Genomic DNA, 25,100 nt, shown 5'->3' with positions numbered 1-25,100 from the left:
AATTCTTGCCCGACGTGTGGCCTCTTTAAATAGAGGCGGACAAGAGAAGTTGTTGTTGACGTTGTTGGGCCTCCAAGTGCAAAGTTTTGTAGGACAACAACAAATTCCCCTCAAGTGGATGACCTAAGATTTATAAATCTGTGGAAGGTGTAGGATGAAAATGGTCTCTCTCAAATAACCCCGCAATGAAATACAAAAGTTCTCTTGTGTCCTCAACACACCCAATACAATGGCAAATTGTATAGGTGCACTAGTTTGGTGAAGAAATGATGATACAAGTGTAGTATGGATAGTAGATATAGATATTTGTAATCTGAAAATATAGAAACATCAAGGTACCAAATGGAAAACAACGAGCAAAACATTATTTAAATGCTTAGAAATAAGGCCCAGGGTTCATACATTCAATAACTCAATCTCTCAACAATGCTAACATAGTAGAATCATATGATTATCCCTCAACGTGCAACAAAGAATCATTCCAAAGTTCATATCTGGCAGAGAACATAAGATAAAATTGTTGTAGGTAGTAGAACCACCTCAAAGTTATTCTTTCCAATCAATCTTTTGGGCTATTCCCATAAGTGTCACAAACAACCCTAGAGTTCGTACTAGAATAACGCCCATGATACATATCAATCAACCTTAATGTCACATAGATACTCCAATGCCACCTCAAGTATTATACGACATGCATCAAACAGTTTCAGACTCATCATATTCAATCCAACACAAAGAACTTCAAAGAGTACCCCAAGATTTCTATCCGAGAACATAGTATGAAAACATGGAATCAACCCTATGCATAGATCCCCAAGGTCACCGGAATCCGCAAGTTGATGCCATAAAATATATCAGTGAATCAATAGAATACCCCATTGTCACCACGGGTATCCACATGCAAGACATACATCAAGTGTTCCTAAATTCAATCCAACATAACGAGATCTCAAAGGGAAAGATTCAATTTATCACAACAAGATAGCAAGGGAAGAACACCATATGATCCAACTATATCAACAAAGCCCGTGATACATCAAGATCATGACATTTCAAGAACACGAGAGAGAGATATCAAACACACAACTACTGGTACATACCCTCAACCCCGAGGGTGAACTACTCCCTCATCGTCATGGACACCGTCGAGATGATGAAGATGACCACAGGTGATGATTTTCCCCCTCCGGCAGGGTACCAGAAAGGCTCCAGACGGTTTATTTCTTCGATACAGAGAGTGGTGGTGCCGAAAAAGAAGTTCTAGATTAACTTTCATAGGTTTCTGTATATATAGGATTTTTCAGCGTTGGAATCACGTTAACCGAAGCCACGTGGGCCCCAACACACAACAGGGCACGCCCAGGGGGTGGGCGCGCCCTGTTGCCTCGTGGCCCACATGTGGCTCCCCGCCAGTGGTTCTTTGCTCTCGTATTTCTTATTTTCTCCAGAAAAAACATAAAAAAGTTTTGGATAATTCGAAGAACTTCTATTTTCCACACAAAACAACACCACGGTAATTCTGCTGAAAACATCATCAATCCGGGTTAGTTTTAAATAAATTAGATGAAGTGCATCAAAACCATTTTTTTTTGTAAACATAGGTAAATATGGCATGAATACTACATAGATTATCGATATGTTGGAGACGTATCAAGGAGTTTGGCCGATGTCGCATTTAATGTCGGCCCGCTCATGAACGGACGTGTAGACGGAGTAGGTTTTTCGACTTCCACGTGGGTTTAATGGAGGCATTTGAACGCGGGGAAGAGGCGTGTTCAACCGGGCGTGCAGCGGGCAGCGTCCTCGACCGACGGGCCGCTTCAATGCCGGTGCCAGTGAGAGGCCGCGTCCGTCCTGAACCGTCTTCAATGGAAAGCGGCTGCTCTACAACGACATGAATGTAGGCAGCTCACGCCGGACAGGAAAGGGGAGAGGTTTTTATTGGGTCAGGGTGGTCAAGATGGTCCAAAGTAGCAGTTCGAACTTCCGTAAACTTTCTAATGTTTGTTTTTGGTTTGTGAGAAAAAATCATGTCCGGATTGCTAGTGTATCGATACATGACTTCGACTTCCTTGGATGGCTCTGCCTTGAAGATGCCTAACTCGTACGGTTTTTTTTTTTTTTAGTTGATAACTCGTACGTATATGTTCGTCACATGTTTTAACAGTGTTTGTTTCGTTATTATCCCTTGATCGATAGTGGAACCGGGCATAAAGTCGCACGAGAGAAAAATGATGGCGGCCCCGTTACTGCTTTACCATATATATAAGCTGTCGTGCCCTCGGTAGCCGGTAAAATGGGGCCGGACAGATTTGCTTTTCCGCCGATATACCATAATAATCCACAGACAAGGTTAGCAGTGGTTAATGCCGAAAGGGGCGTATGGTGGACAGGACGGCGGGAGCCCACGCAAGAAATTCCTTGTCCCTAGCGACGACGATCATCGGTATCGGCAGCGCGCCCTTCCAATCCATCGGCGTGGGCGCCATCCGACCAATTGCAACTTGCCCGCCCCTCCTCTATAGCGACAGTGCAGCTCCCTTTCGGACAGAGCTCAGTGCCCCAGTGAGCTGTCGAGCGCAACCAGCGAAGCTTGTGCAGCAGTCAATCAATGGGCGAGGCGACGGCGACGGCGACGGTGGAGGCGCCGCTGAGCAGCTGGGTGGTGGAGATGGAGAAGACGATCGGCGAGATGAAGATCGACCCGGCGGCGGAGATGGCGCGGTGGAAGCGGCACTCCATCTACCGCGTGCCGGAGCGGATCAAGAACCTGCACAACAGCAAGGCGTACCAGCCGGAGCTGGTCTCGCTGGGGCCCTTCCACCACGGCGACCCGGAGCTGCTGCCCATGGAGGAGCACAAGCGCCGGGCCGTGGTGCACCTGGTGAAGCGGTCGGGGCGGCCGCTGCGGGACTTCGTGGCCGCCGTGGAGGAGGTGGCGCAGCAGCTGCAGGACGCGTACAAGGACCTCGGCGACGAGTGGCGCGGCGGCGCCGGCGAGGGCCGGGACCGCTTCGTGCAGCTCATGGTCACCGACGGCTGCTTCCTGGTGGAGGCGATGCGGATGGACGCGCTGCGGGGCAAGGTGCACGAGGAGTACGCGCCCAACGACCCCGTCTTCAGCAAGTACGGATACCTCTACCTCTGGAACTACATCCAGTCCGACATGGTCGTCGTCGAGAACCAGCTGCCGCTGCTCCTCCTCCAGAGGATCCTCGTCGTCCTCGACCATCACAAATATCAGGTACAGTACTACGTACTGCTTTTCCCCCCTTGCGTGGACTAGTTTCTTTTTCTTTCCGTACGTGGTCTGTCAATGAAATCCCGATCGATCCACCAGATTCAAACCGGCAACAATGGCTTCACTAATAGATTTACTTACAGTAGGAGTGCTGTTGATACGATCTGCACTGGAGTTGTTGGATTCGATCGACGATAATGTCTTCACTAATGCGTAGTAGTAATTGATTGATTGATTCGAGTGAGTGGATTGGTTGCTGGATTCAGTTTAAGTGGCGTAGAAGGCATCGCCTCAGGTTAGCTAGTGTCGTTGCATGCCGACCTCGACAGGAACAGAGATGGGGAGACATGACATGCTTAATTGGCAGGCTGCAACGTTTGTGTGAAAGTGATATCTCATTTGAAAGAGCTACTTGAAAGATATTATCATGCACGGACAAACAGATGCAGCATGTATGAAATACACGTGGATATGTGAAATTCACATAATAAAGAACTTGATGCCGGGAGAGTAGAACCGTTGTTTATGTTTTTCTTGTGGCATCCCTTCCTTTCGGCATCTACTACAACTAAGACTTTTTCTTGATTATTATTATAATAATGGAAAGGCTTGAACACTTACGGGACTGATGAGGATAAAAATATTGGTATTTCACATTGGCCACTTCATTTGTTCAGTTGGCAACTAATATCAATCTAGTAGCAAATGCCCTGCAAAAGAAAACCAATCTCGCGAGGGCAGTGGCTTCAGTCTACAAAAAAAAGTTCTTTGGTTGGCAACTGTTCTTGTGCATAGTTCCTGTGTTCTTAGAGCAACTCTAGTAGAACCCTTAAACCCTTAAATTCTGGAAAATAACCGTTTTTTTTACAGTTTTTGTCGACAAAACGACGTAGACTTAAACCCTTAAACCCGTAAAAAAATTAAAGGTCCAACCCACAAACGCCATTGCAGCCTGTAGAAGTGAGGGTTAGGGGGAGAAACTGTCCCCAACCTGCACTTCACTTCCTCTCCAGCGCGGGAGGGAAGTTTCAGCTCCCTCCCTCGATCCGCCGCCACCGCCGCTCCGCTCCGGCCGCCCCGGCCGCCTATCCGCCGCCCCGGCCGCCCCTCCGCCGCCGCAGCCCCTCCGCAGCGCCGCCCAGGCTGCCCCGTCCGCAGCGCCGCCACTGCCGCAGCGTCGCGCCGCCCCCGCCGCCCCTCCGTAGCGCCGCCCCGTCCCCGCCGGACCTCCGCAGCCCCGCAGCGCCGCCCCGTCCCCGCCGGACCTTCGCAGCCCCGCAGCGCCGCCCCGCCTCCCCGCAGCGCCGCCCCGTCCCCGCAGCCCCTCCGCAGCCCCGGCCTCCCCTCCGCTGCCGCCGGCCGGCCCTCCGCAACACCGAAGTTTGAGGTACACATTTTTGCTATTTTGCTTCATTTTTACATTTTTGCACCGTTATAAGGGTTGGGTTTGAGGGTTCTAGTCTTTGTCCCTGTTTTTCAACCCTTAAAAGTGTCAAAAATGTGCAATTCTCAACCCTTAAAACTGGTTTTCGTTTTAAGGGTTTGAGGGTTCTACTAGACTTGCTCTTAGAGCATCTCTAGTAGAACCCTCAAACCCTTAAATCTAAAATCAGTTTTAAGGGTTGAGAATTGCCCATTTTTAACACTTTTAAGGGTTGAAAAACAGGAGCAAAGACTAGAACCCTCAAACCCAACCCGTAAAAATCGGAATACAACCTGGACCGCGCGCGCCGGCTGCTGGCGCTCGCGCGCTGCTGCTGCTGCGGCGCCGCCGCGGCGAGCTCCTTCTGCGGCAGGGAGAGGGAAGGGGAGGGGACCTTGTGGGCGAAGGCGGCGGAGGTGGCCTTGGCGGCGGCGGAGATGGAGGCCATGGCGACGGCGGCTGAGGCGGGCGGGGCGGCTGGCGCGGCGGCCGGGGCGGGCGCGGGGGCGGGATGGGGCGGACGCGACGGCGGGCGGGGCGGGCGCGGGGGCGGGACGGGGCGGGCGCGACGGCGGGCGGGGCGGGCGGGGCGCGATGGCGGCCTGGGCGGGCGGGGCGGCTGGCGCTGCGGGCGGGGCGCGACGGCGGCCTGGGCGGGCGGGGCGGCTGGCGCTGCGGCCAAGGCGGGCGGGGCGGGCGCGGGGACGCGACGGCCGGGGCGCGGAGGGAGCGCGGGGGGAGGCGCGGCGGCGGCGGCCGAGGCAACTTCCTCGCGCGGGCGGGAACCAACTGCCTCCCGCGCGAGGTGGGAAGTGGAGTGCGGGTTGGGGTAGTTTTCCCTCCCAACCCTCACTTCTACAGGCTGGGAAAGGGTTTGCGGGTTGGGCCTTTAAATTTTTTTACGGGTTTAAGGGTTTAAGGGTTCTAGTCTACGTCGTTTTGTCGACGAAAACTGTAAAAAAAGAGTTATTTTTAAGGGTTTGAGAGTTTGAGGGTTCTACTAGACTTGCTCTTAGCACACCAATAGATCCCTCCGCCCCGTAATATAAGATGTTACTACAGCTTTGTACGCGTGAAATGTTTGGGAAAAAATCTTCAAAAAAGTATCACTACAACTTTGTACCCTGCGCCAGTAGTCTCCACTACATATGTTAGCTATCAGGACTACACTCCTGATCAGATTAACAGCTTGAGCGGCATCTTCGAAATCCCAGCACCAGCACAGTTGTTCCCTTCTTCACTCTGAGCCGAGCCGAGCCGGGGACATTCCCTCGCCTTGCTCTCCATGATCTGGAGGCATTTGTCCAGCATCAGGATATCTTCTCTTTTGAGCAAGCGCAGCAGGCGTCACCGCATCATCTGCAAACCAGACCAAACTCCAACATTAACATAGCTGTCAAGCACAGCAGGAACATCTCCTATGTCTCTCACTTCTCTCCAGAGTAGTGCCAATAACATCACATTCAGAGAAGAGACGGTGGCAAGTTTCTAATTCACAGCACCACAAGCAACTTTTATCAGGGATGTCTTGTCTCTTATACAAATTGTCTCTAGTGAGCAATCTATTGTGTGATAAGAGCCTGTACTCTGGGGGGAATGGGTAACTTCCAAACAGCAGGGACAAAGATGGGGGTGATCGCCTAAATTTAACCACTGCATAAAGAGCAGGCCAGAACCATGTAATTGCCATACCGTCTGATCAGGGTCATCAGAGAGCACTAGCCAAGAAACTATCTGTACAAGGTCTTCCAATTGCTGCATAAGTTAGGATCAAAGCCCCTCCCAAAAAAGATCTTGATTTGAACCCCATTCCAAATCTCAGCAATAGTGCCATTAACCTCACTGCACACAAAATATATATGTCAAAGAACTGAACAGCTAAGCTAGAATATTTCACTCACTGAAATAAAAATAGCCGCCTGTCAAGTTAATTTTACTAGCGATTTTACATGACGGCGTGTGATTAAAATGACATTTCTCTGCGAATTTTCTATACTTTCAACTAGATTAAACTGTTTTTTCTTTGCGACTGAACTAGATTAAACATTAACTACTACCTCAAATCCATAATAAGTGTCGTGGTTTTTATACATATACATGGTTGTGCACACCTACTTGCTGCTGTACTAGTCTTTATTGGCTGGTCTCGGCAACCGGGATGAAAATCCTTGTCCACGTCGTCTTTGGACGAATGTGTGGCGACCCTAGTGCGAGAACACTATTCCTTCTTGAAGGTGTTGCTGCAGAAGAAGTCGATTCAGTCGTAGCTGTTTATTTCATATCTGTTGTAATGGTTCGGTTGGGCTGCTTTGTTTTGTACTCTGCTTACAAATTAATGAAAATGGATGTGTGCATCACAATGATGCAGGGGCTTGGGGTTTCAACCTTCTTTTTGAAAATAGTTGTGCACTGGGACGTAGAAACCCATTCCTGTTAAATTTATATATTCCAGTTTGACGAGTTATCTTTTCACGGATATTTCTTTTCGGAGAAGATAGAATTCAAGCACGCCACCATGTTTGCTCTAAGAATTTGAAAATTCATATATTCATCGAACAAAATGAGATAGCTCAAGTCTCGGCCTTGAGGTGGCATAAAGTTGTGGTAATGAAGATTAATCAGAACATTATATATTGAACCTGCTAACCTTATCACAAAGATATCATCGTCGGGTCACACACAAGATGGAGATGAGGGTAATTAACCTTGTTAGTTCTAACTTTTGTCTAACTAATTTTTATAGAACGCTTCACGAGTGAGCAGGTTGGTGCTTGATTCTCTCTGTCCGTGGCGCCGACACTTGGTTGGCATCAATCACCTTGGGCTCCACCCTCTCGACATCTTGTACACAAGCCTCACCCACGGCGACCATCAAGAGCGCACCGGATCGACGGCGTATGTCATGCCCTCCGCGATGGAGATCTACGAGTCCGGAATCCATTTCAGGGTGAGCGATACCGACAGCCTCCTCGACGTCCACTTCGAACGCGGCAAGCTAAGCATGCCGGCGATCAGGGTCGACGACAGGACGGAGAAGAAGTTTCTGAACCTGATGGCGTTCGAGCGGCTCCACCCCGGCGCTGGCAACGACGTGACGGCGTACGTGATCTTCATGGACAACATCATCAGCTCGGCCAAAGACGTGGCGCTGCTGAGATCCAAGAACATCATCGAGTGTGGGCTGGGCAGCGACGAGGAGGTGGCCAAGCTACTCAACAACACACTGAACAAAGGAGGAGTGATGAGCCCGGCTAGCAGGCTCCATGACGTGCAACGGCGGGTGAAGGCCCAGTGCACGATGAGGAGGAACAAGTGGCGAGCCAATTTCATACAGAGGTACCTAAGGAATCCTTGGGTGTTCATCTCACTTGTAGCCGCCGTCGTCCTGCTTGTGGCCACTCTCTTGCAGACCGTGTATACTGTTTTGCCCTTCTATAAGATTATTTAGCACCACTTGGATATACCATGTAAGCTTTCTAGTAATATGGAAGCATGTATGTTTTGTCGGTCCAATTTGGTTCATGGTCTCTCTCCATGGTTTGTTTTATGAGTACCTACCTTGTCCCAAAATATGTGGCCATATGTACCCTACCACCACCACCACCACGACGCTATGGATCAAAGTTACCGGTGTTTGACGAAAATTGGTCCGTCCCTTGGGTGACGGTTAGCGTTCTGGTCCGACGATCACGGGGGCGATCGCGGCTAGGGTTGTAGGGTCTCCTTCGTTCGAACTCCGTCGGGTAATCTCTTCCGTTCCGGCGGCGGGGAATCAGATCCGAACGCACAGACTGGCCCTCCGTCCAGATCCCATCCACCAAAAAGCCTTCTGTGTGATCCTGGGGCACACGGTCGTAATACACCTTTAAACCCTAGGCGGAGGTTGGGGGGTTGGAGAGTGGGGATGGAAGGAGTAGCCGGGATGTTGAGGGGGTTGAAGCTGTCGGAGGAAGAGAAGAAGGGGGTCAAGATCCGAGGCACGACAAAGGACAAAGGTAAAAGCTGTTGGGGAACGTCGCAAGGGAAACAAAAATTTTCCTACGCGCACGAAGACCTATCATGGTGATGTCCATCTACGAGAGGGGATGAGTGATCTACGTACCCTTGTAGATCGTACAACAAAAGCGATTAGAGATCGCGGTTGATGTAGTGGAACGTCCTCACGTCCCTCGATCCGCCCTGCGAACAATCCCGCGATCAGTCCCACGATCTAGTACCGAACGGACGGCACCTCCGCGTTCAGCACACGTACAACTCGACGATGATCTCGGCCTTCTTGATCCAGCAAGAGAGACGGAGAGGTAGAAGAGTTCTCCGGCAGCGTGACGGCGCTCCGGAGGTTGGTGATGATCTTGTCTCAGCAGGGCTCCGCCCGAGCTCCGCAGAAACGCGATCTAGAGGAAAAACTATGGAGGTATGTGGTCGGGCAGCCGTGAGAAAGTCGTCTCAAATCAGCCCTAAAACCTCCGTATATATAGGTGGGAGGGAGGGGAGGAGGCAGCCTCAAAACCTAAAGGTTTGGCCGAAATTGGAGGTGGAGGAGTCCTACTCCAATCCTACTTGGAGTAGGATTCCACCTTCCCACTTGGAAACTCTTTCCACCTTGTGTTTTTTCCTTCTCAAACCTTATGGGCCTTAGTGGGAACTTATTCCAGCCCACTAGGGGCTGGTTTATCCCTTCCCATAGCCCATGAGACCCTTTGGGGCGTGACACCCCTCCCGATGGTCCCCGGCACCCCTCCCGGCACTCCCGGTACACTACCGATGAGCCCGAAACTTTTCCGGTAATGCACGAAAACCTTCCGGTAACCAAATGAGGTCATCCTATATATCAATCTTCGTTTCCGGACCATTCCGGAAACCCTCGTGACGTCCGTGATCTCATCCGGGACTCCGAACAACATTCGGTAACCAACCATATAACTCAAATACGCATAAAACAACGTCGAACCTTAAGTGTGCAGACCCTGCGGGTTCGAGAACTATGTAGACATGACCCGAGAGACTCCTCGGTCAATATCCAATAGCGGGACCTGGATGCCCATATTGGATCCTACATATTCTACGAAGATCTTATCGTTTGAACCTCAGTGCCAAGGATTCATATAATCCCGTATGTCATTCCCTTTGTCCTTCGGTATGTTACTTGCCCGAGATTCGATCGTCAGTATCCGTATACCTATTTCAATCTCGTTTACTGGCAAGTCTCTTTACTCGTTCCGTAATACAAGATCCCGCAACTTACACTAAGTTACATTGCTTGCAAGGCTTGTGTGTGATGTTGTATTACCGAGTGGGCCCCGAGATACCTCTCCGTTCACACGGAGTGACAAATCCCAGTCTTGATCCATACTAACTCAACTAACACCTTCGGAGATACCTGTAGAGCATCTTTATAGTCACCCAGTTACGTTGCGACGTTTGATACACACAAAGCATTCCTCCGGTGTCAGTGAGTTATATGATCTCATGGTCATAGGAATAAATACTTGACACGCAGAAAACAGTAGCAACAAAATGACACGATCAACATGCTACGTCTATTAGTTTGGGTCTAGTCCATCACATGATTCTCCTAATGATGTGATCCCGTTATCAAGTGACAACACTTGCCTATGGCCAGGAAACCTTGACCATCTTTTGAACAACGAGCTAGTCAACTAGAGGCTTACTAGGGACAGTGTTTTGTCTATGTATCCACACAAGTATTGTGTTTCCAATCAATACAATTATAGCATGGATAATAAACGATTATCATGAACTAAGAAATATAATAATAACTAATTTATTATTGCCTCTAGGGCATATTTCCAACAGTCTCCCACTTGCACTAGAGTCAATAATCTAGTTCACATCACCATGTGATTCCAACGAATCCAACACCCATATAGTTATGGGGTCTGATCACGTCTTGCTCGTGAGAGAGGTTTTAGTCAACGGTTCTGAAACTTTCAGATTCGTGCGTTCTTTACAAATCTTTATGTCATCTTATAGATGCTGCTACTACGTGCTATTCGGAAATGCTCCAAATATCTACTCTACTATATGAATCCGTTTCACTACTCATAGTTATCCGGATTAGTGTCAAAGCTTGCATTGACGTAACCCTTTACGACAAACTCTTTAACCACCTCCATAATCGAGAAAAATTCCTTAGTCCATTAGTTACTAAGGATAAATTTCGACCGCTGCTAGTGATTCAATCATGGATCACTCTCTGTACCTCTCAACATACTTTGAGTCAAGGCACACTTCAGGTGCGGTACACAGCATGGCATACTTTAGATTCTACGGCTAAGGCATAGAAGACGACCTTTGTCTATTCTCTTTATTCTGCCGTGGTCGGGTTTTGAGTCTTACTCAAATTCACACCTCACAACGCAACCAAGAACTCCTTCTTTGCTGGTCTATTTTGAACTCTTTCAAAAACTTGTCAAGGCATGCATCTTGTTGAAACTTCTATTAAGCGCTTTCGATCTATCTCCATAGATCTTTGATGCTCAACGTTCAAGTAGCGTAATCCAGGTACTCCTTTGAAAACTTCTTTCAAACAACCTTGTATGCTTTACAGAAATTCTACATTACTTCTGATCCACAATATGTCAACCACATATACCTATCAGAAATTCTATAGTGCTCCCACTCACTTCTTTGGAAATACAAGTTTCTCATAAACCTTGTACAAACCCAAAATCTTTGATCATCTCATCAAAGTGTATATTCCAACTCCGAGATGCTTGCACCAGTCCATTGAAGGATTACTGGAGCTTGCATACTTGCTAGTATCTTTAGGATCGACAAAACCTTCTGGTTGTATCACATACAATGTTTGCTCAAGGAAACCGTCGAGAAAACAATGTTTTGACATCCTACGTGCAATATTTCATAAATAATGCATCAACAACTAACATAATTCTAACAGACTTTTAGCATCGCTACGAGTGAGAAAGTCTCATCATAGTCAACTGTTTGATCTTATCGAAAACATCTTTGCGACAAGTCGAGCTTTTCTTAATAGTGACTTATCACCATCATCGTCTGTCTTCTTTTAAAGATCCATCTTTACTCAATAGTCTTATGACCATCAAGTAGTTCTTTTAAAGTCTACACTTTGTTTTCATACATGGATCCTCTCTCGGATTTCATGGCTTCCAGCCATTTGTCGGAATCTGGGCCCACCATCGCTTTCTCCATAACTCGTAGGTTCACTGTTGCTCAACAACATGACCTCCAAGACAGGGTTACCGTACTACTCTGCAGTAGTACGCGACCTTGTCGACCTACGAGGTTTGTAGTGACTTGATTCGAAGCTCAATGATCACCATCATCAGCTTCCACTTCAATTGGTGTAGGCGCCACAGGAACAACTTCCTGCGCCCTGCTACACACTGGTTGAAGTGATGGTCCAATAACCTCATCAAGTTCTACTACCCTCCCACTCAATTCTTTCGAGAGAAACCTTTCCTCGAGAAAGGATCCGTTTCTAGAAACAAACACTTTGCTTTTGGATCTCAGATAGGAGATGTATCCAACTGTTTTGGATATCCTATGAAGATGCATTTGTCCGCTTTGGGTTCGAGCTTATCATACTGAAACTTTTTCACATAAGTGTCGAAGCCCCAAACTTTCAAGAAACGACAGTTTAGATTTCTCTAAACCTCAGTCTATACTGTGTCATCTCAACGGAAATACGCGGTGCCCTATTTAAAGTGAGTGTGGTTGTCTCTAATGCATAACCCATAAACGATAGTGGTAATTCGATAAAAGATATCATAGTATGCACCATATCAAATAGTGCGTGGCTATGACGTTCAGACACATCATCACACTATGATGTTCCAGGTGGCATGAACCGCGAAACAATTTCCACATTATCTTAACTGTGTACCAAAACTCGTAACTCAGATATTCATTTCTTATGATCATATCGTAGACAGTTTGTCCTCTTGTTACGACGATCTTCACTCTGAAACGGATTTGAACTTTTCAACATTTCAGACTTGTGATTCATTAAGTAAATATTCCTGTATCTACTCAAATCATCAGTGAAGTAAGAACATAATGATATCAACTGCGTGCCTCGGTACCTATTGGACTGCATACATCAAAATGTATCACTTCCAACAAGTTACTATCTTATTTCATCTCAATGAAAACAAGGCCTTGCTCATGTGGTATGATTTGCATGTCACTAGTGATTCAAAATCAGGTGAGTACAAAGATCCATCAGCATGGAGCCTCTTCATGCAATTTATACTAACATGACTCAAGCGGCAGTGCCACAAGTAAGTGGTACTATCATCATTAACTCGTATCCTTTGGCACTAATATTATGAACATGTGTAATACTACGATCGAGATTCAATAAACCATTGAAGGTGAATATTCAAGAAAATAGAGTAACCATTATTCTCTTTAAATGAATAATCGTATTGCAACAAACACGATCCAATCATGTTCATGCTTAACGCAAGCACCAAATAACAATTAGTTAGGTTTAACACCAATCCCGATGGTAGAGCGGGCGCGCGACGTTTGATCATATCAACCTTGGAAACACTTCCAACACGTATCGTCACCTCGCCTTTAGCTAGTCTCCGTTTATGCCGTAGCTTTCATTTCGTGTTACTAATCACTTAGCAACCGAACCGGTATCCAATACCCTCATGCTACTAGGAGTACTAGTAAAGTACACATCAACATCATGTATATCAAATACACTTCTTCGACTTTTGCCAGCCTTCTTTATCTACCAAGTATCTAGAGTTGCTCCGCCTCAGTGACTGTTCCCCTCATTACAGAAGCACTTAGTCTCGGGTTTGGGTTTAATCTTGGGTCTCTTCATTAGTGCAGCAACTGTTTTGCTGTTTCACGGAGTATCCCTTCTAGCCCTTGCCTTTCTTGAAACTTTAGTGGTTTTACAAACCATCAACTATTGATGCTCCTTCTTGATTTCTACTTTCGCAGTGTCAAACATCACGAATCGCTCAAGGATCATTGTATCTATCCTTGATATGTATAGTTCATCACGAAGCTCTCTCAGCTTGGTGGCAGTGTCTTTGGAGAACCATCACTATCTCATCTGGAAGATTAGCTCACACTTGATTCAAGTGATTGTTGTACTCAGACAATCTGAGCACACGCTCAACGATTGAGCTTTTCTCCTCCACTTTGTGGTCAAAGAATCTTGTTGGAGGTCTTGTACCTCTTAACAAGGGCACAAGCATGAAATCACAATTTCATCTCTTTAGAACATCACTTATGTTCCGTGACGTTTTAAAACGTTTTCGGTGCCTTGCTTCTAAGCCATTAAGTACTTTGCACTGAACTATCGTGTAGTCATCAGAAACGTGTATGTCGGATGTTCACAGCATCCACAGACGACGCTCGAGGTGCAGCACACCGAGTGGTGCATTAAGGACATAAGCTTTCTGCGTAGCAACGAGGACAATCCTCGGTTTTACAGACTCAGTCTGCAAAGTTTGCTACTATCAATTTTCAACTAAATTTTCTCTAGGAACATATAAAAACAGTAGAGCTATAGCGCAAGCTACATCGTAATTCGCAAAGACCATTAGACTATATTCATGACAATTAGTTCAATTAATCATATTACTTAAGAACTCCCACTCAAAAAGTACATCTCTCTAGTCATTTGAGTGGTACATGATCCAAATCCGCTATCTCAAGTCCGATCATCACGTGAGTCGAGAATAGTTTCACTGGTAAGCATCCCTATGCTAATCATATCAACTATACGATTCATGCTCGACCTTTCGGTCTCATGTGTTCCGAGGCCATGTCTGCACATGCTAGGCTCGTCAAGCTTAACCCGAGTGTTCCGCGTGTGCAACTGTTTTGCACCCGTTGTATGTGAACGTTGAGTCTATCACACCCGATCATCACGTGGTGTCTCGAAACGAAGAACTGTCGCAACGGTGCACAGTCGGGGAGAACACAATTTCGTCTTGAAATTTCAGTGAGAGATCACCTCATAATGCTACCGTCGTTCTAAGCAAAATAAGGTGCATAAAAGGATTAACATCACATGCAATTCATAAGTGACATGATATGGCCATCATCACGTGCTTCTTGATCTCCATCACCAAAGCACCGGCACGATCTTCTTGTCACCGGCGCCACACCATGATCATCCATCAACGTGTTGCCATCGGGGTTGTCGTGCTACTTATGCTATTACTACTAAAGCTACATTCTAGCAAAATAGTAAACGCATCTGCAAGCACAAACGTTAGTATAAAGACAACCCTATGGCTCATGCCGGTTGCCGTACCATCGACGTGCAAGTCGATATTTCTATTACAACATGATCATCTCATACATCCAATATATCACATCACATCGTCGGCCATATCACATCACAATCATACCCTGCAAAAACAAGTTAGACGTCCTCTAATTTTGTTGTTGCATGTTTTACGTGGTGACCGAGGGTATCTAGTAGGATCGCATCTTACTTACGCAAACACCACAACGGAGATATATGAGTTGCTATTTAACCTCATCCAAGGACCTCCTCGGTCAAATACGATTCAACTAAAGTTGGAGAAACAGTCACTTGCCAGTCATCTTTGAGCAAAGGGGGTTACTCGTAACGATGAAACCAGTCTCTCGTAAGCGTACGAGTAATGTCGGTCCAAGCCGCTTCAATCCAACAATACCGCGGAATCAAGAAAAGACTAAGGAGGGCAGCAAAACGCACATCACCGCCCACAAAACCTTTTGTGTTCTACTCGAGAAGACATCTACGCATGAACCTAGCTCATGATGCCACTGTTGGGGAACGTCGCAAGGGAAACAAAAAAATTCCTACGCGCACGAAGACCTATCATGGTGATGTCCATCTACGAGAGGGGATGAGTGATCTACGTACCCTTGTAGATCGTATAGCAGAAGCGATTAGAGATCGCGGTTGATGTAGTGGAACGTCCTCACGTCCCTCGATCCGCCCCGCGAACAATCCCGCGATCAGTCCCACGATCTAGTACCGAACGGACGGCACCTCCGCGTTCAGCACACGTACAACTCGACGATGATCTCGGCCTTCTTGATCGAGCAAGAGAGACGGAGAGGTAGAAGAGTTCTCCGGCAGCGTGACGGCGCTCCGGAGGTTGGTGATGATCTTGTCTCAGCAGGGCTCCGCCCGAGCTCCGCAGAAACGCGATCTAGAGGAAAAACTATGGAGGTATGTGGTCGGGCAGCCGTGAGAAAGTCGTCTCAAATCAGCCCTAAAACCTCCGTATATATAGGTGGGAGGGAGGGGAGGAGGCAGCCTCAAAACCTAAAGGTTTGGCCGAAATTGGAGGTGGAGGAGTCCTACTCCAATCCTACTTGGAGTAGGATTCCACCTTCCCACTTGGAAACTCTTTCCACCTTGTGTTTTTTCCTTCTCAAACCTTATGGGCCTTAGTGGGAACTTATTCCAGCCCACTAGGGGCTGGTTTATCCCTTCCCATAGCCCATGAGACCCCTTGGGGCGTGACACCCCTCCCGATGGTCCCCGGCACCCCTCCCGGCACTCCCGGTACACTACCGATGAGCCCGAAACTTTTCCGGTAATGCACGAAAACCTTCCGGTAACCAAATGAGGTCATCCTATATATCAATCTTCGTTTCCGGACCATTCCGGAAACCCTCGTGACGTCCGTGATCTCATCCGGGACTCCGAACAACATTCGGTAACCAACCATATAACTCAAATACGCATAAAACAACGTCGAACCTTAAGTGTGCAGACCCTGCGGGTTCGAGAACTATGTAGACATGACCCGAGAGACTCCTCGGTCAATATCCAATAGCGGGACCTGGATGCCCATATTGGATCCTACATATTCTACGAAGATCTTATCGTTTGAACCTCAGTGCCAAGGATTCATATAATCCCGTATGTCATTCCCTTTGTCCTTCGGTATGTTACTTGCCCGAGATTCGATCGTCAGTATCCGCATACCTATTTCAATCTCGTTTACTGGCAAGTCTCTTTACTCGTTCCGTAATACAAGATCCCGCAACTTACACTAAGTTACATTGCTTGCAAGGCTTGTGTGTGATGTTGTATTACCGAGTGGGCCCCGAGATACCTCTCCGTTCACACGGAGTGACAAATCCCAGTCTTGATCCATACTAACTCAACTAACACCTTCGGAGATACCTGTAGAGCATCTTTATAGTCACCCAGTTACGTTGCGACGTTTGATACACACAAAGCATTCCTCCGGTGTCAGTGAGTTATATGATCTCATGGTCATAGGAATAAATACTTGACACGCAGAAAACAGTAGCAACAAAATGACACGATCAACATGCTACGTCTATTAGTTTGGGTCTAGTCCATCACATGATTCTCCTAATGATGTGATCCCGTTATCAAGTGACAACACTTGCCTATGGCCAGGAAACCTTGACCATCTTTTGAACAACGAGCTAGTCAACTAGAGGCTTACTAGGGACAGTGTTTTGTCTATGTATCCACACAAGTATTGTGTTTCCAATCAATACAATTATAGCATGGATAATAAACGATTATCATGAACTAAGAAATATAATAATAACTAATTTATTATTGCCTCTAGGGCATATTTCCAACAATGGGCGCAAAGGCGGTAGGGAAGATCCTCTCAGAGAAGTTGGCACACCCAGATGCCATCTCCCTATCGCTCGGGAAGGTTTGGTGCCCAATCAAAGGGATAAACTGCAAGGAGATGGGTGAGAATCGGTTTGTATTCACGTTCATGCAAGACTCAGGGAAGCGGCGGGCCATTGAAGATGGACCTTGGATGTTTGATAATGACCTGGTGGTGGTGGAGGAGTTTGATCCACAGAAGAGGCTGGAGGAATATGAATTCAATAACATACCAATCTGGGTGAGGGTCTACAATCTTCCGTTGGGCATGATGAACGAGGAATCAGCGGAGGACATTGGCAATATCATTGGTCAATTTGTGGAAGCTGACACCGGGGTGGATGGGTCTGCGATCGGGATGTATCTGAGGATTAAAATACGTATGAGGATAGACAAACCACTCATGAGGGGCTTTACACTGGACGATGATGATGAGCGCAAGAAGCAGAAGGGAAAGAATATGGGAAAGGAGGAAGATGGAAGTGGATGGTGCCGTTTCGAATATGAATTCCTGCCGGACTTCTGTTACACATGTGGACTGCTCGGGCATGGAGAAAAGGATTGCAACACAAAACTTCAGAAAGGGGAGAAGCAGCAGTTCGGGCGATGGATTAAGGCGGATATGGGGCATAGGAGGGCGGCGGGTGATGCAGGAGGCTGGAGGAAAGGAGGGAGGGAGCATGGAACCCAGAGGAACTATGGATATAGTAGGTCCAATGGGAGGACAGGGAGTGGAAGTGATAGCCTCTCATGGCGGAAGGATGGCTTTCGAGCAAGTGGAGATGGTCCTGAGAATACAGAGAAGGGAGAGGAGGTTACAAGCCCGGTCAAAAACACGCAAGGACGTGTACAGTCGGGTGTGCCTAAAAAGCTACTACTTGGGGAGAATGTGAAGGAGAAGGATGGGAATGATGGAGAGGAACTGGTGGCTGGAGGGAAGGGTGTGCGAGAGGATGGGCATAGTAGGAAGGAGCAGGATCTGTTGACAAAACAAGCAGAGTTAACAGGAATTCCCCAGGCACAGCAGGACACACAGAGGACGGGCGATGGCAACAAAAGCAAGACGAATGACAAAAACCCTAACGGTAAGAAGTTCAGGAGAAGGGACAGGATGGAGCATATGTCAGGCCCGAACCCACAACGGGAGAGTATTCTGGGGCAGAAAAGAACTCAAACAGCCACAGAAGGGGAGGAAGAGAAGGACGCTAAAAAAGGCAGGCTTGTGGTGGTTATGGAACGAGGGGTAGACCAGGCAGACATGGAGAGCGAACAAAACAACCTTGACTGTATATCGGCCGGGCTGCAAGAGCAGCCCCGCCGAACGCAATGAAAATAATAAGTTGGAACTGCCGGGGGTTGGGGAACGGCCCGGCAGTGCAAAGTCTCCTCGACTTGGGGAGGATGGAGGACCCCGATGTTCTTTTTATTTCTGAAACACGGCTGACGGAGAAGGAATTGGACAGGTTCAGGTGGTCGTTGGGCCTAACTCACATGCTTGTGTGGGATCCAGTTGGAAGGAGCAGGGGAATTGCGTTGTTCTGGAGGAGGGGTGTGGAGATATCACTTCGCTCTTATGGTAGAAGGCACATTGATGTCGATGTGGTAGAAGAGAATGGGAGTGTCTGGAGGATGACAGGAGTGTATGGCGAGTCAGCTGGGGAGCGTAAGAAAGAGACCTGGAGAACACTTAAACTATTAGGGCAGCAACACCAGGATGGAAGGCCATGGCTCTGCTTAGGGGATTTTAACGAAATCCTAACCAGTGATGAAAAAGAGGGAGGAATGGAGCGACCCCAAGCTTGCATGGACTCTTTCAGAGAGAGTTTAGAGAGGTGTGGTCTATGTGATATTGGTTTCGAAGGAGATAAATTTACCTGGAGTAACCATAGCCAGGATCTTAATTCTTATATTTGTGAGCGTCTTGACCGTGCAACTGCAAATGCCCGATGGTGTGAAGCGTTTCCAGAATTTGAGGTGATCAACAGTATCCCAAGACACTCGGACCATCGGCCGATTATTGTTAACACGAAAGGAGAGGGTAGAAGAAGGAGTGGAAAAGGGGACGGGAGTTTTAGGTTTGAAGCGTGGTGGTTGGAGGAGGAGGGGTGTACGGAGGAGATTCAGGGTGCTTGGGAGGAAAGCTGGATGACAGGTGAGGGGGGAGTGGCAGGAGCGATGAGGAGGGTGGCGGGTAGGATGCGGAAGTGGCACAAAGGAGTGGTGGGTGAATTGGAGGGCAGAGTGAAGAAAGCAAGAGCAGAACTGGAAAGATGTATGCGATCGCCACCTTCTGAACATAAGGTGCGAGAAGAGGCAAGACTCAGATGTGTGCTTCGTGAATTGGAAGAGAAGAAGAGCATCAAAGCAAAACAGCGATCCCACATCACATGGTTACGGAAGGGCAATAGGAATACCCGATACTTCATGTCGGTGGTGGCAGCAAGGAAGAAACAGAATAGATTGAAGATGCTAAGAAAGGAGGACGGCTCAGATGTGAAGGAGGGGACGGAGCTGACTAACTATGTGCGTTCTTATTTTCAGGAACTCTTCACCACGAACGTGGGTCAGCGGATCCCTGAGCTGACAAGCAAGGTGGAACCGCGGGTTAACAATGCTATGCGTGCAAGCCTAAACGCAGATTTTACCCGAGAAGAGATCAAAGCTGCTCTTGATCACATAGGTGACCTGAAGGCGCCGGGGCCTGATGGCATGTCGTCCATCGTCTATAAGAAGAGTTGGCACTTCATGGGTGATCACATTGAGGAAGAAGTTCTAGCTATTTTGAGTGGGGGCGATATACCGTCAGGCTGGAATGACACAACAGTTGTGTTAATCCCTAAGGTCAAAAATCCAAGCAGGATAAAAGATCTCAGACCAATCTCACTGTGTAATGTTCTATACAAGCTTGTCTCGAAGGTGCTGGCAAATAGGCTCAAGGTTATTATGCCAGAGCTCATCTCGGAGAACCAAAGTGCGTTTGTGCCCGGCAGGCTGATAACCGATAATGTCCTGATAGCGTATGAATTATCGCACTACCTGCTAAACAAGAGGCACGGTAAGGAAGGTGTTACAGCCATTAAGGCAGATATGAGCAAGGCTTACGACCGCATCGAGTGGAGCTTTCTGCGTGCCCTGCTAGAGAAGCTTGGATTTGGTACAGTATGGACGGAACTTATCATGAAGTGCGTTACCTCGGTCAGATACCAAATAAGAGTGAATGGGGAGCTCACGGAGCAATTCATTCCATCAAGGGGCCTTCGTCAAGGGGACCCTCTATCCCCTTATATTTTTGTGATTTGCGCGGAAGGGCTGTCAGCGTTGCTGCACGAGGCAGAGAGAAATGGCAATATAAGTGGGGTGAAGATCTGCCAGAACGCACCGGCAGTTTCACATCTACTGTTTGCGGATGACTCGGTACTGCTGCTGAAATCAAACCAACAAGAAGCACTTGCTCTGAGAGAAATTCTGGACCTGTATGAGAGCTGTTCGGGCCAATGTATTAACTTGGAAAAATCTGCGGTGATGTTCAGTCCAAATACAGAGATGACAGTGAGGATGGAAGTAAAGGCTGCCCTCCAAATTCAGAACGAGTCCTGGAATGACAAGTACCTGGGGCTCCCGGTGCATGTGGGCAAATCCAGGAGGAAAGCTTTCGCCTATGTCAAGGGAGCCATAGCGGGGCGCATCTACGGGTGGAAGGAGAAGCTTATTGCAAAAGTTGGCAAGGAGACACTAGTGAAAGCAGTAGCACAAGCAATCCCCACCTTCGCTATGTCTTGCTTCGATCTAACTAAAACTTTCTGCCAAGAACTAAGCTCTCTCATCGGCACCTACTGGTGGAGTCAACAGGACAAGGAAAATACAGTCCATTGGATCAGTTGGGAGAAGTTAACCTTGCCAAAAGCTAAAGGAGGGCTGGGCTTCCGGGACATGTACAGCTTCAACATGGCAATGTTGTCAAGACAAATCTGGAGGTTAGTTCAGAACCCGGATACATTGTGTGGTCGAATCCTCAAGGCAAGATACTTCCCCCATTGTCATGTGCTGGAGGCCGAGGTCAAGGAGGGCATCTCATATGCCTGGAGGAGCATGCTGAAAGGACTGGAGCTAGTCCGTGAGGGATATATTTGGCGCATTGGGGATGGAGCTTCAGTTAAAATCTGGACTGATCCATGGATCCCAAGACCATGGTCACGAACAATAATAACTCCACGCAGGAACAATATCCTCCAACATGTGAGTGAACTCATCGACCCGGCAACAGGACAGTGGGATGAAAGGCTGGTGAGAGACATCTTTTGGCCAGATGATGTGCGCTACATCTTGCAAATGCCTCTGCGGGAAGGTGTCCAGGATTTCGTCGCATGACACTATGAACCAAAAGGGATTCACTCAGTGAGAAGTGCGTATAAACTACATGTAGAGATGCAAAGAATGAATAAGAATGGTGGAATAGGGGGAAGCTCTGACGCGGTAGGCGACCTCAACAAGTGCACGGAGGACTCATGGAAGAGGATATGGAAGTTGGCGTGTCCTAGGAATGTCCAGATGTTTGCATGGAGGATCAAGCATGAATCGTTGGCACTACTGACCAATATGCAAAGAAGAGGCTTCCAACTTCAGACCACAAGGTGTTTCTTCTGCGGCCTAGCTGACGAAGATGGCGCTCACCTGTTCGTGAAGTGCAAAATGGTAAAGGAGGTGTGGAGGGAACTGGCGTTGGAGAAGGAGAGGATAAACCTAGAAGCTATCACGGACGTCCATGCAACGATGGATTATCTTTGGGGCTTGGATGAGTGCAAACGGCTACACGTGCTTACCTTCTGGTGGCTCTGGTGGAGTTACGAAATAAAGTGAGGCAGGGCGAGCTACCCTCAACTCCGGCCGAAGTAGCTCGCCGTACTCGCAGCTCGGTCCTGGAGTATAGGCAGATATATGCGTCGGGAACAAAGAAAATCTCAGCGGACGAGTGGAAGCCACCAGGGGAAGGAGTGGTCAAATTCAACTTAGATGGGTCGTTTACCCCTGGTGATCAGCATGTGGGCTGGGGCGTAGCTGCGCGCACCTCGGATGGAGATCTGGTGGCGGCCCGTGCAGGTAGACAGGAGTATATCAGTGATCCATTCGGGGCTGAGGTTATTGCTATGGCCAATGCAGTTGCTCTAGCTGCGGATCTCGGCGTCGTTCAACCAGTCTTCGAAACGGATTCACAATTGTTGATGGAAGCACTGGATCTCAGGAAGGCTGACTCCTCACCGTATGCTGCCGTAATTGAGGATACCAAGTTCCAATTGAAGATGTGGTTCTTCAAATATGAACTAGGGGTGTGTAGACGTACTGCCAATTCAGTGGCACATGAACTAGCCAATGTTGGCCGAATGTACCCTGTAAACCATTTACTGGACTTCCAGTCTGATGTTCCAGCCCAAGTGGCTGCATGTGTCTCGGGTGATAAACCTGAGCACCGTTGAGTAATAAAGCGATGCTTTGCCTTCAAAAAAAAGTTACCGGTGTTTGGGGGAAGCGGCAGACTTGCAATGTCCGCTCGAAGGATTCACATACCTGCATGATCTCAACCGTTGCTGCTCAAGCTCAATTTAAAAGTACTACAGATACTTTTGTTTTGGGAAGTTAAATTCAGTATTCCTATGAAGCAGTACTACGGTGAGAAAAGTAACTCTAGAGACTGCAAAAGTAGCTCGTGGAAACTACAAAGCTCATCCAAGGAGCGCACCTTATTACTTATGTTGAACACTTGTCATGTCTCTCTTGAAATCCCTGCTGTTTTAAACTTTTAATTCAATGTGGGTACTCAGCATGTGACCTGAAAAATCTGACATCATCATCGATAAAACAATTAACAAACAAAATGAACGTATCGTGCCGTCGAAACTCCTTAAGTTCAGGTTCAACGTAAAGACAAGGTGCAGGTAAAACTGATTATCATATCTGATACCAGGAAGCAAGACAAAGTCAAGGGCTCGTGTGACTTCCTTCAAAATGTTGAGAGTGTGCACTGCATACTATGGATGATGGCCATGGTATCCAAATAATGAAATCCTATCTATAAGGAGTATTGCACTGTGCAGCAAAATCACCTGATAGCCTGTTAACACGTTCTGCAACCATTGGATTTGTTGAGCCAGCTCCTGACAAGGACACTATATCTATTTTGGGAGGGGATGGTGCCTCAATTAGATTTTGGGAAGATACTTGGCTTGAAGACACACCGCTAGCACTACAATATCCCATGCTTTACAATATTACTCAACGTAAACAAGACTATGTGTCCACGGTGTTACAATCGATATCTCTCAATATGCACTTCAGGCGAGCTTTAGTAGGAGCACGTTGGGAGGCATGGTTGTATCTGGTAAGAAGGATTATGCAGGTACAATTATCTGTCCAACCAGATAAGGTTCGTTGGATTTTATCCGTGAATGGCGTCTTCTCAGTAAAGTTCATGTATACGGATCTGATTAATACAGGACATGTACTTAGATCAGTTCATATTTGGAAAGTCAAAGTGCCCCTAAGGATTAAAATTTTCATGTGGTTTTTGCACAAAGATGTGATATTGACCAAAGATAATCTAATTAAACGTAGTTGGAGAGGCAGATCTAATTGTTGTTTCTGTGATCAGGATGAAACAATAACACATTTGTTTTTAGATTGCCCTCTTGCAAAACTACTATGGCGCACTGTTCATATAGCTTTTAACGTGACCCCACCTTCATGCATCAACTCTATATTCACAACGTGGCTCAATGGAGTGGACGTTAGAATTTCTAAACTTATTAGGATTGGGATATGTGCTCTATTTTGGGCTATATGGAATACCAGGAATGACTTGATCTTTAATGACAACAAGTTCAATAACTTTTTGCAGGTCATTTGCAGAGAAACTTCTTGGATCCGTACGTGGTCATTACTCAGTCATGTGGACTCCAGGGAGCTTATGGATACTGGGTGCAACCGATGAAAGATGGCCGCACGGGTTATCTCCAACCGGTTTGGATGGCATGTTAGTAATAGACTAGGTGTATAGGCATTGTAGTCTACTATTACCTACGCCGGATGTGTCAGTTTGCTTTTTAAGTGATTGTTTATTTTTAGTTCTTCTTTTAATTGCGAGGTGCAGACTTATCTGAAACTTTGTTATTTTAATAATATGGCTGCATGCATCGATTGATGCAGAGGCCAGAGATCATTCCTCCTTTTCAAAAAAAAAAATCTATTTTGGGAGGAAGTTTTTATCAACACTTGTGCAAACAGAAGGAAATCATAAATCACAAAGACAGCAGAAAATAGTGCTCCGGTTCTGGGTGTTATTGCCTCATTATTGGTTTAACAGATTCATGCGGGTGTAAGATATATTGATGGAATAACTTTCCTTCACCTCTGAAGTAGCTGATAGATCATTACGTTTGAAGAGTCTTCAGTCGCGTCTGGCAGATTAGGGTTCCCACTTTGCATAAAAACTAATGATGCTAGCAATACGAATGTCTTTGGTCCTTTTGTCCCAAACAAATTGGGGTAGATGAAACCCAACAAAAAAAACGTGAGAAAGAGATGAGAATAATTCGAACTAGCATGTCATAAGCGGAAAGTGAAAAGAATCACCAGAGTTAAGTACCTCGCACAAATTCTGAGATACACTATACAATTGGCCTGTAAGTAAGTACCTAAATACAACCTTTCTTTGTGATCCCCTTGGAACTGGAGCCAGCCACCATTAACCATCAGAAATCTAATCAGTTTACTAGAAAAAAACTTGATTGTATGCAGGAAAT

General features: G+C 47.1%; 1 protein-coding gene across 1 annotated transcript; it reads left to right on the top strand.

Moving 5' to 3' along the window:
• Nucleotides 1–2,359: 2,359 nt before the first annotated feature.
• On the top strand, nucleotides 2,360–8,177 carry LOC123445240 (UPF0481 protein At3g47200-like). The gene is made up of 2 exons (XM_045122203.1): nucleotides 2,360–3,244; nucleotides 7,408–8,177. The coding sequence occupies exons 1-2, from the start codon at nucleotides 2,612–2,614 to the stop codon at nucleotides 8,110–8,112; spliced, it is 1,338 nt and encodes a 445-aa protein (XP_044978138.1). The 5' UTR covers nucleotides 2,360–2,611; the 3' UTR covers nucleotides 8,113–8,177.
• Nucleotides 8,178–25,100: the final 16,923 nt, after the last annotated feature.

The sequence above is a fragment of the Hordeum vulgare genome, chromosome 3H (assembly GCF_904849725.1).
Source record: "Hordeum vulgare subsp. vulgare chromosome 3H, MorexV3_pseudomolecules_assembly, whole genome shotgun sequence".
In the NCBI taxonomy this organism is placed as follows: domain Eukaryota; kingdom Viridiplantae; phylum Streptophyta; class Magnoliopsida; order Poales; family Poaceae; genus Hordeum; species Hordeum vulgare.
Note: the sequence above shows the minus strand (reverse complement) of the source record. Positions and strands in the feature narration are given on the sequence as shown.